The 16999-nt window shown below is 43.3% G+C and overlaps 1 protein-coding gene across 1 annotated transcript; it reads right to left on the bottom strand.

Annotated features, from left to right (window-relative positions):
• Positions 1-1235: 1235 nt before the first annotated feature.
• On the bottom strand, positions 1236-16705 carry LOC115903183 (scavenger receptor cysteine-rich type 1 protein M130-like). The gene is made up of 16 exons (XM_030947460.1): positions 16636-16705; positions 13786-14100; positions 11983-12291; positions 10433-10747; positions 9308-9619; positions 8694-9011; positions 7674-7988; positions 6690-7004; positions 5805-5867; positions 5404-5718; positions 5183-5218; positions 4744-4881; positions 4351-4446; positions 3727-3810; positions 2505-2657; positions 1236-1333 (listed from the first exon to the last, which is right to left on the bottom strand). Exons 1-16 carry the CDS (start codon positions 16703-16705, stop codon positions 1236-1238), a joined length of 3252 nt encoding a protein of 1083 aa, XP_030803320.1.
• Positions 16706-16999: the final 294 nt, after the last annotated feature.

Here is a 16999-nt window from a genome sequence, read left to right as displayed (position 1 = left end):
TACACACAGAGGTGACTCCAACACAGCTGGCTACAGCGACTGCAACAAGCACTGCTGCCTGTAACCCCACTCACAAACAACTTCCTTTCAAAAGTTTGAAAGATGGATTTGTAATGCATTCAACTGTAGCCTGATTCTGTAGGATTTCGTCCTGTCTGCATTTGTTTTCATCCCTTAGAAGGGAAACTTAGCCTGACAGATCCCACAGTTAAGCCATTTTGCATCTTTTATTAATCTTGTTAATATGCTTTTAATCCAATTACTCCAATTATCATAAACATTTCCTTGTGCAGGTGCCATTCAGGTGCAGGCAGAAAGCTGTAAGAGTTTGGCTACAAATTTTAACACATTCCCAATATCAGTTCACTTACTCAGTCACACTGAGGATAATATAACCCAGTCACCTGGGGAGCACTCAGCTCAACCGGATCATGCCTGTGACATCAGTTGTTGCCATCTCTGAGTCTCCAGGGATTCCTTCCTAGTCACTGCCTGGTGCAGAAGTTCTGTCCTGTGCAGATAGTTCTGACAGGGATAAATAGCTTGCTACACCTTTTTCTGGCATAGGATTTGTTGCCCCTGAAAGTTTCTGCTGCCTTTTACAATTCCTTGCAAAAATTTTCTACTTTCACAGTTTTCCTGTCAGTGAGCCAGTAACAGGAAAAAAGTAGATTGCATGATGCCATTAAATCCCATGGGTGTATGTGTTTCCCTCCTTCTGTGCCTCACAGCATGCTTGCAGCACGCCTGTCAGATCTTGTTGATGTTGCTGCAGAAGCAATCAGCAAGAATTCCTTTCTCAAAGACTTGGCTGAAACAGTATTTTGATGATTTTCTTGCAGTTCAATCTCCATTCCAAATAATTACCAGAAGCTGTCCCCATATATCTGGGAGAAAAAGCATAAATTTGAGATCTTTGGACAGATTCTAATAAGAAAAATCATAATTTTAAAATTAACTCAGTAAAAAAACAAAAAAAAGAGAAGGTATTTAAAATAAAATCAAAAAGTGTCCACTAAGTCTTAATAACAAGAAATTATAAGAGAAATTTGAAAGATCTTCTTAACTGCCATGCTTCCTTAAATTTTACGTATATAATCTCTTCTCTGGAAATAACCCAAACTTATGCAAGCTAGTCCTAAATGCAGGTTATTCTGGTTCTGCTAGTACAGGATTAGCATTTTATGAACAGTGGTGTATTTCCAGAAGAAGTCAGTACAGCTCAGCAGTCTCTATCAGTGCCCCAGCTCTTCAATGTCGTCATAGCCTGTATCTTCCAGAGCAGGGGATGAGGATCTCTCAGCCTCAGAGGTCCTATTTCTGGGAATCCAGTCTGAAAACATGAAGGGAAGAACACTGAGATAGATAAAAGCACATCCTGTATGTATTACCTCTATGTGGTTGTGCAGCTGCCAGTTGTCTTCTCCAGAAATTAGAACCTTAGATAGGAGTGACTGTGAAAGACCTGAGAAATGCTTGTGTCACTCTGCCTTCTGCAGTGTGTATACATATCCAAGGATCAAGCTTTATACACAATGTTGAAAGGAATATATTCATGGCCTGTCAAAAAAAAAAATCTCTAATGCCTCTCTAGTTACTTTGAGTCCTGTATTTTGCTTATTTTTCCACATCTCCAATAGGCCAGAAATATTTATCACTACCCCAAAAAGTAAGGTTGAGATCAGGTGTTCCACAGTTATATTAAATACACTGATAAAGAAAAGTCTGTCTTAAATATTTGTTGTTAATTCTTACTGAATTATATGGGCCTGACAAAATTTAGTGCCAGGTTAAAAACCTAGTTGAATCCATCCTCCATAGACATAGAATGAGATCTATAAGGACACTTAAGAGACTACAGATGAAAGGAGAAACATTCAATTGCATAATTTGAAAAATCCATGTCTAATGATATGTAGTATTTTACAAGGCACTATTTGAAGCTGCATCAGACATTGAGCCCTCTCAAGCCTGTCATGCTGATGGAAAAAGGGGAAGTATCACATCAGCATCCATAAACAGAAGGATATGGTGTGAGAGCTGGTCCTTGTGCTCTACCTGACACTAGTAAGATCTCAGTACCATGCTGTAAAGAAATACCTTAAAGTTTTGGGTTTTAAGCAATTTTTGAAAGATGCAGACCTACAGACATGGACTGAGTGGAGACACATCATGGGTAGAGTGTAGTCTACAAGGCCTAAGTAGAAAGCTGACTAATTTAGGTTGTGGCTGTGTAGAGAAACAAAATACAGAACAGAACTGCGGATAGGTATGTGAACAAACTGGTATCAGTCTTCAAGTACTTAAAAGTCTGTTATGAAGATGACTGCAACCCTCTGTCCCCATGCTCATTCTAATGAGAAGTAACAATTTTAATTTGCAGCAGTGGAAGCTTAGGTTGGGTTGGCCACAGGCAAGAATTTTATGCCTGTAAGGAAAGCAGAGCAGAGGTGTAGATTAGCTGGATGTAAGAACAGAGAACAGCACTGCTCTTCTAGCCTCACCTGTCTGGGAATCCTTGTTTCTGTCACTTTCTCCAGGGATCCCAATGATTTCCTGTTCATTCTGCTCAGAAAGAGAAGCATCTCTAGGTCCAGGAGCTTCTGTTGCATCATCATAATCATGTTCCAGGGCATTTTCAGGCAGTGGAGAGGCCTCTGGAACAGAACAGGTATTAATTTCCACTAGGGAAAGCAGTAGCTGATAATCCAGCAACACAGGGCTGTAATACTGACATGTCTGTACTTAACTGGAATCCATCCTTCAGCAAATGTTACTGTGCACAGTTTTATTGTAAATACATATGCTTACCAATGATACATGTATAAACAGAAAAGTAAATCAAAGTACTCCTGTTTCACTTTTTACCTAGAAATCAATATTCAATCTGAATAACTGAAAGATAAACTATTTAGAATAATTGTCTTCTCTATAAGCACTTCAAAGCTTTTTGTTTGTTTTTTAGCTTTTGGTTTGTAAGGAAAAGCTTTTAGTTTGCTTTTTAACTTTAAAAAGTCCTTAATATAAGAAGAGCAGTAGAAAATAAAGACATGGTGCAGCAGAGTCTGGGATATGGGCAACTGAGGTTCAAAACTGCTTGTGCCTTTGGCAGTTGATCTCTTGGACAGCAGACAATGGCTAACAGAGCTTTTTGATCAGCTCTAGGAAAATGTAGTTCTTCTCCAAACACTCGCCCTCCCTCACCTATTTCAAATTATAAAAAAACTCCCAACCTACAAACCACATGTACCCCCCAGGCAAACCCCACAGCTAGGAATCAGTATTTTCTTCAGATCACTTGGATTAAGATCCCTTGATCAGCTCAAATTGTACACCAGTGTTCTTATTTGGAATATGTCTTTCCTCTATTTTAATTCTCCCCATCTGTCGCAGAAATAAGACAACACTTTACAAGCTATTATGGATGCAATGTCTGGGAGAAGCAGTTGCCACATTGTTGCATTCATGTGACTGGATCCTGTGAAGTGTCTGCAGAACTACCAGCAAACATTTATTTTGAATTTCTCATATAGAAGAGAAAACTAGCACTTGTCTATGAGATTGTATGACACTCTTCCACTACAAGAGTTACACAAAAGATTTTGCATCACAAGGAAACATCACTAGGACATGAAATGAAAGTCTTAGTTACTCATAATGCTTTGGATATTAAAAGTTACCCTTATTTGGGATCTCTTTCTTTGTACAAACCCTTTCTCTCATTACCTTGAGTTGCTCCAGGACCATTTTCTTCATCACTGCCTGCTCTATAAAACTGTTCCTTTGGTTTTGAGCTCTCTGAATAAGAATCTAGGCAAACGAGAACAAGCATGAGACCAGATTAAACTCTCCTTAAGTGCTAAAACTGCGCCATGAGAAAAAGAGCAGTAATAGCATCCAAGTCCAGCATATTCTTTGACAATCAGTATTACTTCTGTAAGGCTTACAATGGAATAACGAAGAATCCCTCAGGGGGCCCCATAACACCTCTCATGGATCATGAGGGAGGCACTCCAAAAAGGGAGAAAAGCAATCCATGGAAGGAAACCTACAGGGACCCAGCTGCTGTGAGGGAGATGCCAATAATTCCTTTATTTGTTCCTGCTTTAAATAATTGAAGCAAAAGGCTTTTGTTTGTTTGTTTGACCTATACTGATCTATGGTCTGTGGCTGCACTGAGAACTGCACAAAACAAATTGTCCCTAGGAAAGGGAGCCCACTGGGCAGGAAACTCCTGTCTTCAAATCCAGGAATTTTAAATTTCCCAGTAGATCTGGGAGCTGCAAGGTATCAGATTGGGATCAGAAAGGAGGAGCTTTCCCTTGAGAAAGGCAAGAAACACACACAGACCTGAGAGGAAAGTCACTCCCTGCTTTTCCCTCATCAGGTTATAATCAATCTCTTCATAGACAGCCTCGGAGAAGGGGTCATAGGATAGTCTGGAGCCTGAAAGTAAAAGGTAACGATCACTTTCACAGTCTCTGCTTGTATTCAGGCTGGATTCTTGAAAAGGAGAAGTGCCTGACAGGGGCCTATGTGGCCTGGTTTGTGCCTAGAAAGGCACCAAGAGGTGCTGACTGAGGATAAGCACCTCTGGGCTCTTTCTGCCAGAAAGTAGTGAAAAATCTCAGTGTATCAACAGATTCAGTTCATCTCAGTCATCCATCCCCGCTGCCTCCCCAGCCAACTAAACATCCGGGGCCATGTAAAGGAGGCATTTCATACCAGTCCTGAGAAACCCACCTCTCTGCTGTGCCCTGGCACGTCGGATCTGCCCAGCAAGAATGGCAAGGACCAGACAGAGAAGGGTCCCCAGGATAATGCAGAGGATGACAGGCACTGAAAGCCTCGTGCTGCCTGTGGCAGGGCGGCGGGGGCGATCTGAGTGGAAACCAAGAGGAAACAGGTAGAGAATCACGTGTCCCAAAGGGCTGCTCCTCTGCAGCCCCTTGCTGTGCCCATGAGGGCACAGCAGGGTGAGGCAGGGCACCTGCTGCTCTGCTATGGGTCCTGCTCAAGCAGATTAAATTCAGCAGCTGGGGGTGGTGCCTCTCAGTGTTCCTTTATAAAAGTTTGGGGGAAGTGCTTTCTGATGAGCCGAAATTAACTGCTGTTTTATCTGTTAAGTATCAGGGACATTAAATTGTCATTTGATGGGAGAAAGAAAAGAGAAAGAATTTACCTGCTCTGGTGGGTGATGCTGTTGTTTCTGTCACACCTGCAAAAGGAAGGTGAGTCCAGATTAAGAGGCAAATGTGAAAAATAGGGAGAACATCTTCATATAATTTATGATGCTTTAGCAGTCAAAATTATGAAAGGGCTAGTCACTAGGAAGTACAGCTGGCATAATGCTCCCCTACCCACCTCCTTCACAGACCTGTGTAATAAGGACCGGTCACTAACCAGAGCAATTCACAGCAGCATCTTCCTTATGATCACAGTTTTTGCCAAGCAAAGGTTTGGCAGGACAGTCCCAAAGAGACAGCTCTGTTCCTTTACAGTGCACCTTCTCCAACCAGATGGGACCAGTCCCTTCCCCAAAGGCAGCCTCACTCAGAGCAGACACAGCAGATCCACAGCCCAGCTGCCTGCATACAACATTGGCATCTGCCACGTCCCAGGCGTCATCACAGATTGTTCCCCAGGAACCTTGGTGCCACATCTCCACTCTGCCTGAACATTCATCCTCTCCTCCCATGACTCGTAACTTCTCCCTGTCTGCAAAACACAGAAACCTTCTGTTTTACTGAAACAGCAGTGAGGCCCACAGGGACCAATAAGGAAAAACAAAGAAGTGGAGGTACCTGAACAACTTGTGGAGTTTGGACACTCAGCAAATGCAGCTGGAGAAGTTGTCTCTTTTCTTCCTGCAGAATTTAAATATTGAAGTAAATAGTTTAATTATTCTCTGAAAAAAATGAGGCAATGTAAAATAGCTGAAAATTAAACATCAGGTTAATTATTCCTGAAATATGTGTATGGCCTGTTTAGTTCTTGGCAGATGGCTGTTTGGCTGTTGCTGTGAGTAATAATCTTCCTGATGGTTATACTTTCCTTCTTCTCATGAGGCAGCTGAAATCCCTTTCAGGATATCTGAATGTCATGTAGATTACATTTTTACTGTGTTTTATATTATATTTCATTTTAATTTTATATTTTATAATTTTATTTCATTTTATATATTTTATTATGTATGAATGCAGATATTGATACCCATAGGTGTGAAATACCGTCATAAGAGCAGGTGTTAGAAATGGACCTTTAGAACCAAACGGATTTGTACACTTGTCCATGGCTATGTGTATACACAGATACATGTAGAAAACATGGAGAAACATGTAGAAACATAGACTTGCCTCTAGACCTCTTGGGAAGTCTCATTCTAGCTCAGATCTCACAGACTGACTGTGTATCATAGATTTTTGCTTTAAAAAATATGCAATGGCACCATCCTATAAGGGAATTCCTTAGGATTTCACTGGGCCAAAGCACTCTGATAATCTTGTAATTTTCATTCACTCATTTAAGTCAATGATTTAGACAAAAAAAATGTTGCTGCCATTTTCATGAAACTAGAAACAATATACACTAGCTAACAAGTGCACACAAAGTAATTACTGTGGTGTCCATACATGCATACATAGGTTAATGTACATGTCTGGCCACAATACAAATACATTTCTGATTACCAGTGCAAGTAATGTGGGTCTCTTCAGCTCGGTTGCTGCACGACTGAGGGTCCCAGGGGTCTGACTGACATTGCCAGAGCGAGCTGTGCTGCTCAGTGCACTCAATGTGGTCCAGCCACGTGGGCCCAGACCCTCTGCCATATTTGAAGTCCGTTATTATTCCTCCTCCGTCTCCGCAGCCCAGGTGTTTGCACATGGTTGCTGCGGTGAGCAGGGACATGTGGTTGGAACAAACGCTCCCCCACGTCCCATTGTAGAAAACCTCTACACGCCCAGCACAGTCGTTGCCATTCACCAGCCTCAGAGCCAGGAAATCTGGAAGTGAAGGCATAAAAATGAAATTAGTGCCACAGATTTCTTGTGATGTTTCTTTCCTGTGTGTGTGATAACATTTTTTTTACAGTGCTAACTAGCTGTATTGGTTCTACCTGTATTGTGGAGCATGGGTATTCCAGAGGCTGCAGTCCTTTCAGGCTCTGTTCTGGCTCCAGCATGGGCTCTAACAGGCCCTAACCCCCTTAAGGGCTCATCTGTGTTTTTTTCTACTTCTCTTTCATTTCTCCTCTCTCTTGCTGCTGCCATTCTGTCTTAAATATGTGTGAGCAGAGCCACCATAAGCTACTTGGATTGTCTGACGCTGTAGCGCACAGTGGGTTGTTCCCATTGGTTTCAGAGCTAGCTGTAACTGCCTGGAAGGAACACACAGCCCCTTGCTGTGGAAATCTTTACAAACTCCTAAAATTTATCCCCCAAATATCCTACTATGCAAGAGACTTTTTGTGTGTGTGTGTGTGTGTGTGTGTGTGTGTGTGATAGTATGGGCTTCTGTAGATCCTTTGCATCTTGGTAGGACCAAGAAGATGTGCTGACCAACCATCAAGACAGGAGGAGGCTGTCCAAGAAGTCCCCACTATTCTTGACTTCCCTTTTATACAACCCTCCTATTTGAACCCACAGGCTCAGAAAAGGGTTTTCCAAACACACCTGAGCACAGGACTCCAGCATCCTCTTTGTGTTGGCAGTTGTGCTGGCCCCACGCCCTAGAGGGACATGCCCAGAGGTCAGATTCACCCCCAGTGCAATTCACATCATCCAGCCAGATCTGCCCTGACCCTTCACCATAATGAGCAGATTCAAATGCCTTGATGGCATGCCCACATCCAAGCTGTTTGCAAACAACATTGGCATCTGATAGATCCCAGTTATCATCACAGATGGTGCCCCAGATGCCATGATGATAAAGCTCTACTCTCCCGGCACAGCGGTTTGTTCCATTCACCAGCCTCATCTGTCTGCTGCCTGTAGGAGCAAAATCCAGATGTCAACATGCAACACAACTATAATGCACAGGTCAGCATAAGGGCAATGTTTTTAAAGCACTTTTAAGACATCATGTTCTTGTTATATCCCAATTCTTCTGCTGTGGTTGCTTGGGCAGAAGTCCTGTGAGGATAAAATTGCATAAAGGGAAAGGCCTACTCCTGCATCAGGTGAATTTTTGCATAATTAAGGTGAGATATTGCCAGCAAGAAGAGTATAATCATACCAAGTATATGGAGAGGTCACCTTATCTTAGAAAGCCAGACAACCTGTTTTCTGTCTGTACTCATTTAATTAGAGACAGGCACTGTTCCTGTTACAGATGGGTTGCAAAATCAGAGAAGAGTAGAAACAATTGTAATATTCTGTAGAATTGCTGCAAGTATCTATAAATATAGAAATGTCACAAAATAAAAGCTATTTAATTCTCAAGTTGTAGTAAGAATGCTTGGAAATCATAGCCAAATTAGTGTTCTTATGGCTTCTGTGTTCTACAGTTCTTTTTGAATCTGGAAGATAATTCTGTAAGAAATTCAGATGAAGAAAGCATTATGTAAATTACACTTGCTTCCTTAACTATCATCAAGCTCAGACTCATGCCAGCTTAAGATCTGTGACACCACAGCACAACATGGGCTGGAGAAATCCTAGGAAACCTTCTGTACCTTTCACACAGTGACTCACCTGAACAAATCACACCAACATCTTCAGAAACTCCTGTTGGCACTGTCTGATAATGGGAGGTGTTGCAGAGCATCAGCTGAGTCTCGTTTCCAGTGCACTGGACACTCCTTAGGCCAACAAGACCTGTTCCTCGCTCAGACTTTGGAAGGTAATAGGCTTTCTCAGCAGTTCCACACTGGAGCTGTCTGCACACCACATGGGCATCCCTAATGTCCCAGTTGTCATCCAGGACTCTGCTCCACCCACCATGGAGGGAGATCTCAACTCGCCCAGCACAGCGGCTCTCACCCCCTGAGAGTCTGAGTGATTCAGCAAGACCTGGGCTCAAGAGAGTTGGGAAATATATTGAGTGACATCTACTTATTTCACTGCAGTAGAAGTAACTTGCAGGAAGACTATGGAAGACAAATTTCTGTGCTGGCAAAATATTAATTCTCACCACTGGTGAAGGAGACTGCCCCTGTTAAGGCTTTGTTTGCTTTCATGCACACAAGGGCCTGCAAAGGGAAGCAAGAAAGGCTTCCCCACCAAAAAGACTAGATCCTGTCAGTGAGGTCACCAGCACTGCTTCGGTCTGAAGTTCTACCACCCATAAAAGGCCACTCCTGACTTACCTGAGCAAGTTACAGTGGCTGCTTCTTTGGCTGAACAGGTTGGATTGCCCAAAGTCACTTGAACACAATCCCATAGGCAGGACTCTGTCCCTTTACAGTGAAAAGCATCTCTCCATATAGGCCCATTTCCATCCACAAAATCATCTTCCATCTGGATTGATTTTGCATAGCCACAGTTCAGCTGATGGCAGAGAACACTGGCAGCTTGCAAATTCCAGTGGGAGCGGCAGAGTCTTCCCCACGTGTCTCCATGGCGGATCTCCACTATGCCGGAGCATGTGGTGCCATTCACCAGCCTGCCCCCTGGACACCCTGAATGTAGAGAAAAGGAATATTGGAGTGTTACATTTGCTCATGGGCAGGACCTGGAAGTGACTGGGAAAGGGCAATGAGTTTTCTTTATCATTCAGTAGTAAAAATGACTTAACTGGGCCATACTCATAACTAGAAACTTCCATACTCATAACTAGACTTCAGTCCAGCCTGTTTTACTGAGAAGAATGACTAGAACTCAGGATCACATCCCATTTGCAATTTTTAAACCAGGGCATTAGGGGTTGGGGCTCTGGGTCAACCAATAGACCTTAATTTTTCAGACCAATATCACTGGGGGCCTACAGCTCTGCATCCTTCAACTGCTGGTCCAAGTCCTCACTTAAACCTGGACCAGGAATTCAATCCCTGCCTCAAGTACATGACAGGTGTAACTGTCTCCAGTCTTGTCTCATGCTATGCCTGCTCCTCTCCCCAGCCAGACCCTACAGCTCTTTCTTTGCTTTGACTTCTCTGGGACTGCTCATAGACCTTATTACCAACACCTTCCTCTGCCCTCTCTGCAGATGCTTTGGATTGTGTCTTGGTGGCAAGGACTCTGCCTGTGCTGTGCTCAGCCTCTGAGCCGAGCTCATCCTGGCTTGTGCAGCAGCCCTGCTCTTGCTGTTACCCTACACTAGGAGCATTTCAGAGAGAGCAGCCTTGTGGTACAGTTGAAGTGTAGCCTTGACTCCTGTTGCAGCAGTCAAACGACAGAGCCTGACTCCACATATGCCCTCTGAATTTTGAGTCCATATTTTTCCTCAAGGAAGGAGTTTTTCAGTTCTCTTCTTAGACCTTTCCGCTGCTCACCTGAACATACCACATGAGCCTCTTTTCCAGCAGGGCATTCATCCTGACTTAGAGCAAGCACGGGACAGTCTCTCAGGAGTGAGCCATTCTTCTGGCAGCTGAATGTGGCGTTCCAGACAGATCCATTTCCTTCCCCAAAGGACTGTCCACTTGGGACCAGTAGTGCAACTCCACAGTCTAGCTGCTGGCAGAGGATGTTGGCAGCTGGTGAATCCCACAGGTAGTCACACAGGGTTCCCCATGTGCCTCCGTGAAGAAGCTCTACTCTCCCTGAACACGTGGTGTTGCCGTTTGCCAGCCGGTACCCACCATAGCCTGCAGAAAGAATAAAGGAGCTTAGCAGTTACTTTTGGGCATTTGTGCTTCTGCACTGAAAACTGTAAGAGAGCTCTCTCTATCTGCAAGAAACTAGCACTCATTTTTGTGTCTGGTTACTGGAAAGCATCTTAGAACAGGATGCTGATAAGCCAGCTCTTAAAATCTCTATTGTCCACGTTGTAGCCTGCACTATATGACAAAAAGACTTTTGACTCTTTAAGTTCAGTGTCTCCTCTCTGCTCTGCTCTTTCCTCCTCCCACAATACTGCTGCTACCTTACAACATCTTCTCTTGCAGAGGCAGTTTCAGCACTGCCTTGCATGTGAGGAACTCAGGGTAGGAGCAACTGGTATCACTCTCTGTCCCAGTAGTTGGTCATGTCACATTTCCTGGTAAGCAGAAACTGCAGTGGGGAATTCTCAGCTTTCATCCATGCCCCAGAGCAAAGCTCTGAACACCCCAGGCCATAACCATCAGCATACTGACAATAAATTAAGGGCGGCACGGATGGCACTCTGGTGTCCTACTGCCAGCCCCATGCAGTCCCTCTCTCTTCTCACACTTACTTTCTGCCCTTACTTTGTCCTTGCATTGCACCCCTAATGAGCGCAGGATTTCAGCTCTGAGCCAAGACTCTTGCAAGATAAAGGCAGGAGCCAAGGCCTGTTAGATGCCTTAGCTGAGGTGTTTGGCTGCCACTGGTCACAGTATTCAAAGCTGTCTTGAAACAGACTGTAGCCCTTTGGGCAGGAAATGGACATCAGCTCCAGCCCTTTTCCTTGTGTCCAGCTGTTGCCAGGAGCTCTGCCCCAGGTTTAGTTTACCCCTTTAGAACTGCGGCCTCAGGAAAAAGGTGTTTGTTAGGCCTAATCTTCACTTTTTCAGTGGATGGAAATACACAGCTGTACTCAGAGCTCCCAGCAGGCATGACTTCGTGGAGTTCTTAAGAAGGGTTAGCATAAAAGAAATAACAGCCCTTTTGAGATCTCTTTGTGGTAGTGAAGTGATTAGAACAGCCCATGTTAGATGCAGATTCTCAGTAGAGTGAATGAGATGTTGTGGGACTGCTCTCTGTTATTTTCTAGTCCCCCTTGAATGGCTCAAGGCATGGTAGGGGAAGCATCCAAGGATCCTGAGGACCCCAGAAGTGTACAGATGCTCTGAACTGTGAGTTAACAGGAAGAAGGCATATAGAACATGAGTGAATTATGTCCATCAGTCCAAAGTCTCACCTGAACACACAACAGTGGCATCATAAGAACATGTGTTAGTATGGTGCATGCTCCTGGGACAGTCTGCAAGGTGAGCCTCATTCCCTACGCAGTGAAACTCTTCTTGCCAGATCAGCTCATGTCTGTCTCCAAAGTGAGTTCCTCTCAAGGTATCCACAGCCTGGCCACACTTTAACTCATTACATATAACAGAGGCAGTTTTGAAATCAATGTGTGAGAAACAGACAGTGGCCCAAGTTTCTTCTTTCTTTACTTTCAGATGTCCTGAGCAGGCAGTGTCCCCTCCAGTCAGATGCATATCAGAGAAGCCTGGAAAAAAACCCAAAAACCAAGAAATCCAGCATCAAGAGTTGGTTGTAGTGACCTATTTTTATAACTCCTTAATGGGCAAGACACTTTTCACTGCTCTGAGGACCACTGATGCTTTTGAATTGTGACTGGGGCAATTCCTTTATAGCACTGATAAAGAAGAAAATGGTGTATGAGATTGCTTATTTCTCAGTATGTGAAAATACTAAGTCCTTGGGAAAGAAGGAAGGAAACTTTGAGCACCTGCTGATGACTGAGAAGTAACAATCCCCAAGTAGATAAATAGAAAAATAGCCATTTACAAGTGTCCTTGAGACCTCATTATTTCAATGAATAGGAAGCTGAAGCACCCCAGGAAGAGGAAACAGGAAATGTTGCACCCAGTTTCAGAAGTTGCTAAAAAGACAGTCTAGAGATCTGCAGGCTGACCAGCCTCACTTTGGTACTTGAAAAAAAGATGGAGCGAGACTTGTAGAAACTCATTTGTGGGCACAAGGAGATGAATGGGAAGAATCAGCATGGTTTTATCAAGCGTGTATCATGCCTGTGGGACTGTAATGCTTTCTCTGGTTAAAATGGATTTATGGATGAGGAGACAGCAGCACATGCCATTTACCTCACATTTAGCACTGCCATTAACACTGTCTTGCACAATATTCTTATGTCCAAGAACTAGGATGTTACTGTCTGGCTGTAAGGACAACATGGTTAAGCAGCTGATTGAATGGTCAGGTTCAGTCATTAGTGAGTTGCACTCTACCTGAAGACTGTCAGCAAGTGGAATTTCACTTGTTGGGTCTTTCCAGGGGCCTGTTCTGCTCAATGTCTTATCTTCATGGAGCTGGTGATGGAGTACACTCTTGTGGTTTTGGGGGGGTGGGGAGATAACCAGCAGGGTAGAGCTGCCATTCAGAGAGATCTAGACAGCCTAGACTAATGGGCTGACAGAAACCTTACAAAAATTATAAAAGGACAAATGTAAAGTCCCGAAGCTGGGAAGGAAAAACTTCTTGCAGTGGTTCTTTTTCCAAAGAGTAAAACCATGAACATCTTGCACAGGAAGCAGCCAAACAGGTATTGGTCTTTTTTTGCCAGTGCAGACTGTCCTGTCTTAGCCTACCTGAAGATCTGGAGAAGGGCAGTTGTATGACATAACATTGCATTTTCTTGCTTCTCTATTTACACCTGCTTTTTTAGCCCCAATTCCTTATCAAAGACAAGTTCAGTTTTGCTCTCCTGTTACCTGGGAGAGCTGTGGTAGAAACAAATAGTGGGTTGTTTTTTTTTTTTGTTCTGTGTCATTTAATATGCTCATTTGATGTCATTGCTGTGCCCAGGCAAAGTCAGCTTGCAATCATAGTCAGTAGAAAACTTAATGCTGAAGCAACTTGCTTCGGATGAGCAGAGGGAGTACTTGGCTTTATCCAACTAAGACAAAGTTTGATTCCAGGCTCGTATCTTTTTTCTATTATACAATGCTGGATCACTTCTTACCTGAGCAGATCACTCCAATATCAAAGAAATGAGGGCAGGTAAAAGCACCCCATCCTGTATGTGAGCAGTTCCAGAGAGCCGATTCATTACCACGGCAATCAACTCGGTACAACCACGTTGGTCCAGTTCCTTGTCCAAAAGGAGCTCGATTTAGGGCCTTAACAGCAGATCCACATTGTAGTTGCTTGCAGACAACCTCAGCATCCCTTATGGTCCAGTCACCATCACACACGGTTCCCCACTGCTCCTCATGTTTTACTTCCACTCTCCCAGAGCAGGGGCCAGTTCCGTTTGACAGCCTCAATTCATTAGTGCCTTCAGACAGAGCAAGGTTATAGAAAGGACAGAGCCTAATCATGATTATCTACTGCAGATGTTAATGAGATCATTACTGCTCCTAATTTACTCTTACCTCAGACTTGTTTGGTTCACCTTTCTAAAGAGTCCAACTTAAAGAGTGTTTTTTTGCAAGGAGTAATGTCTGTATTTACAAGTTTGAACTAACTGCACTGCTAAAATGTAAATTATTTCTAATGACAGGCAAACTTTCTCTTTTACTGACTCACCAGGGCTGGAAAATGCTGAGTAATATCCCTGCTTTGTGATTCACAAAGCCTGCCACAATAAACATTGGCAACTGGAGTGGATGAGGGGACTGCCTGTCAGTGTGTGATTGCTACAATAGACCAAGCTTCCTTTTCCTGTGAGTTAATTGGCCTGAAAGCCAAATTTGTGTGTCTTTGGGAGTGAGGTAACTGGAGGAGCTGGCTACCAGAGGGGCCAGACCAGCCACTGGAGAGCTGATAAGGTCAGGGGGTCTGCTTGAAGACTCAGCTCAAAGTTGGCTTTCTGGGCTGCAAGGGCACATTGCCGGCTCATGTCCAATTTTCCCCCACCAGCATCCCCAAGTCCTTCTCCATGGGGCTGCTCTCATATACAGGCAAAGGCTTTACCTCTTTGCTAACTCAGCTGGATTTCCTCACAATTTCCTACCTATCATTTAAATTTGGAAACAAACAAACAAACAAACAAACAAAAGGTGGTTATTCAAGTGACTGACAATTGGTAATTTCCAAAACTTATTTTTTCTGCAGAATATCCTCTCTCCTCAAGTCTCCTGAGTAAGAAAGTCACATGTGTAGCACAATTCTTAGGTAACGAGAAAACCACTTTGTGCCTGCAACATGTTGTCTCAGAGGGGGCATAATCTTTCTGTAATAAGAAAGATATTCTGGAGAACAACCCCCAGAGTATTTGAAGAACATAGTCCAACAAAGAGTTTTCTCAGCTACAATATTTATACATTTAAAAGGGTAATGAATTCTAAGAAAAGTTGAATTCCTAATACATTTTTAAATGAACCAAATAACCAATTTCTATTAGCCATATCCAGGGACAAAACAAACATCTCTTCACTCAACTGTATGACCTTTGTGCACTTGAATTTTTAAATAATTGTACATCTGATGTTTTCAACGTGTAACAGCATGCAAGACTGGATGCAGAGGTAGGCATAACCCAACTGACAGATTTCAATATTTCCTAATAAAAGCTATCATTTGCTATAATCACTCTTCTGTGATTTTTTTATGGTATGTACAGGTACAATTTTGTATTTCCTCACATTCCACAGCATGTCCCGCAAGTACCTTCACTGAATTCAGTGGTTTGGTGTTCTGCTTGGCTGAGAAGGCATGAGATTTTTCTTGCTCCAGCTGAAAACCTGGTTCTTCTCATAGGAAAAAATGAGGGTGCACCATGCATTCCTTTCTCCAGGCCCTAAGAGGAGGTTTCCAGCCCAGGCTGGCTGCCTCAGGGGCAGATTTCCAGCTCACTCCTGGAGAGTTGTGACTCCTGCACTGCTCTGCACAGTGCTCTGTGCCTGGGGAACATCAGAACACCTGTAGCAGCATGGAGAGTGCAAGTGCTGCCAGATCAGAGATGAGGGTGATAGGGTGCTGATGATGGTGTCATTGTAAAGCTACTGTTGTCTGCATCTTCCAGTCAGTTACTGTTCCCTGATATTAACAAGGAGTTGGCAGACAAGTCACCCTCATTTCTGCAGTACAGCTCAGTTGACACTAAAATGTCACTACAAAGCTGTCTAAATAAAAGATGTTTAATACTATGAAAATGTACCTCAAGAGTGCCTCCTGTTCCCTGCTCTGAACTTTGACTGCATCCACACAGCTGGTGAGAACGTTCAAGACTAGGGCCATGCTATAGCAAAACATCAACTCTGAAGTCTTGTTCTCATCATATGGGGATGAGATCACCACCACAATGCCTTAATGTCACCCCCATGTGTGGAGAGAAAAAAATGAGTTTTCCAAAATCTGTCTCTCGTCACCAGCATCAAGCATGTACACATAGCTCCAGAGGTGCAGAGAGACAAATAGTGATAAGCCTCATATACAGAGGAACAACTGAGGAGATGTTGTGTTACCCAAACTCCACTGGGCACACGGGTGGAGCTACATCATTTTAACTGGTGTCGAACAAAGACCTGGAATTAATAATTTCGTCTACAAAGAGCTCAGCAGGAGAGATAAGACAGTAGTAAGAATACCCAGCTGGTTTTTAGTACAGCTAAACTGTTTACAAAATTTGGACTTGAATTCTTATGAGAATGGCCAGTCGCTGATGCCTGAGTAAAATACCAAACTTTTAGAAAAGGCTTACCCTTCCTTATCTCAGGATTATGAAGGAGATTGAATCAAAGACAGAAACATACTTGAACACCATTTTGTCACTTTGTTTTAGAGGTTGGTAGAAGAACAACCTATTTATATTAAATTTGCATACTTTTTTTTATCTCATTGCCTTATGCAAAATAAAGTATGTACTTACCCAGGGAGACCTGAATGGAGAGGAGAATCAACCACAGCACTGGAGCAGAAAGAAGTCCTTTTGTTGCCATCCTGACTGCAGATGGATGATACTTCACTCTCCAGGCACTGCCTAGCTAAAACTCTGGCTGGGCATTCCGGTATCTCACAAATGACTACGAAGGAGGAAATATATAGATTGACGTGCCAGCATGAGCTACCTGAAGGAACCAATAGAAATATTGTTCACCTTTTTAGACGTTATCAGCAGATTCATCTCCAATCTGAAGGAACCAAAACCTCCAATAAAATTCAAAAAGTGTACTTGTGACCTTATATGAAGGATGATTGTGTATCTGATGTCATCATCGGAATTGTTTTACTGT

The sequence above is a fragment of the Camarhynchus parvulus genome, chromosome 1, assembly GCF_901933205.1.
Source record: "Camarhynchus parvulus chromosome 1, STF_HiC, whole genome shotgun sequence".
NCBI classification, from domain to species: Eukaryota; Metazoa; Chordata; class Aves; order Passeriformes; family Thraupidae; genus Camarhynchus; species Camarhynchus parvulus.
Note: the sequence above shows the minus strand (reverse complement) of the source record. Positions and strands in the feature narration are given on the sequence as shown.

Excerpts from the sequence above, each read along its gene's own strand:
- LOC115903183 (XM_030947460.1), bottom strand. The coding sequence starts at position 16,705 with ATGGCAACAAAAGGACTTCTTTCTGCTCCAGTGCTGTGGTTGATTCTC. Across the intron at positions 12,292-13,785 it reads TATTGGAGTGATCTGCTCAG|GCTTCTCTGATATGCATCTG; the intron begins GTAAGAAGTGAT and ends GTTTTTTTCCAG. Across the intron at positions 5,868-6,689 it reads GACCCACATTACTTGCACTG|GAAGAAAAGAGACAACTTCT; the intron begins GTAATCAGAAAT and ends TAAATTCTGCAG.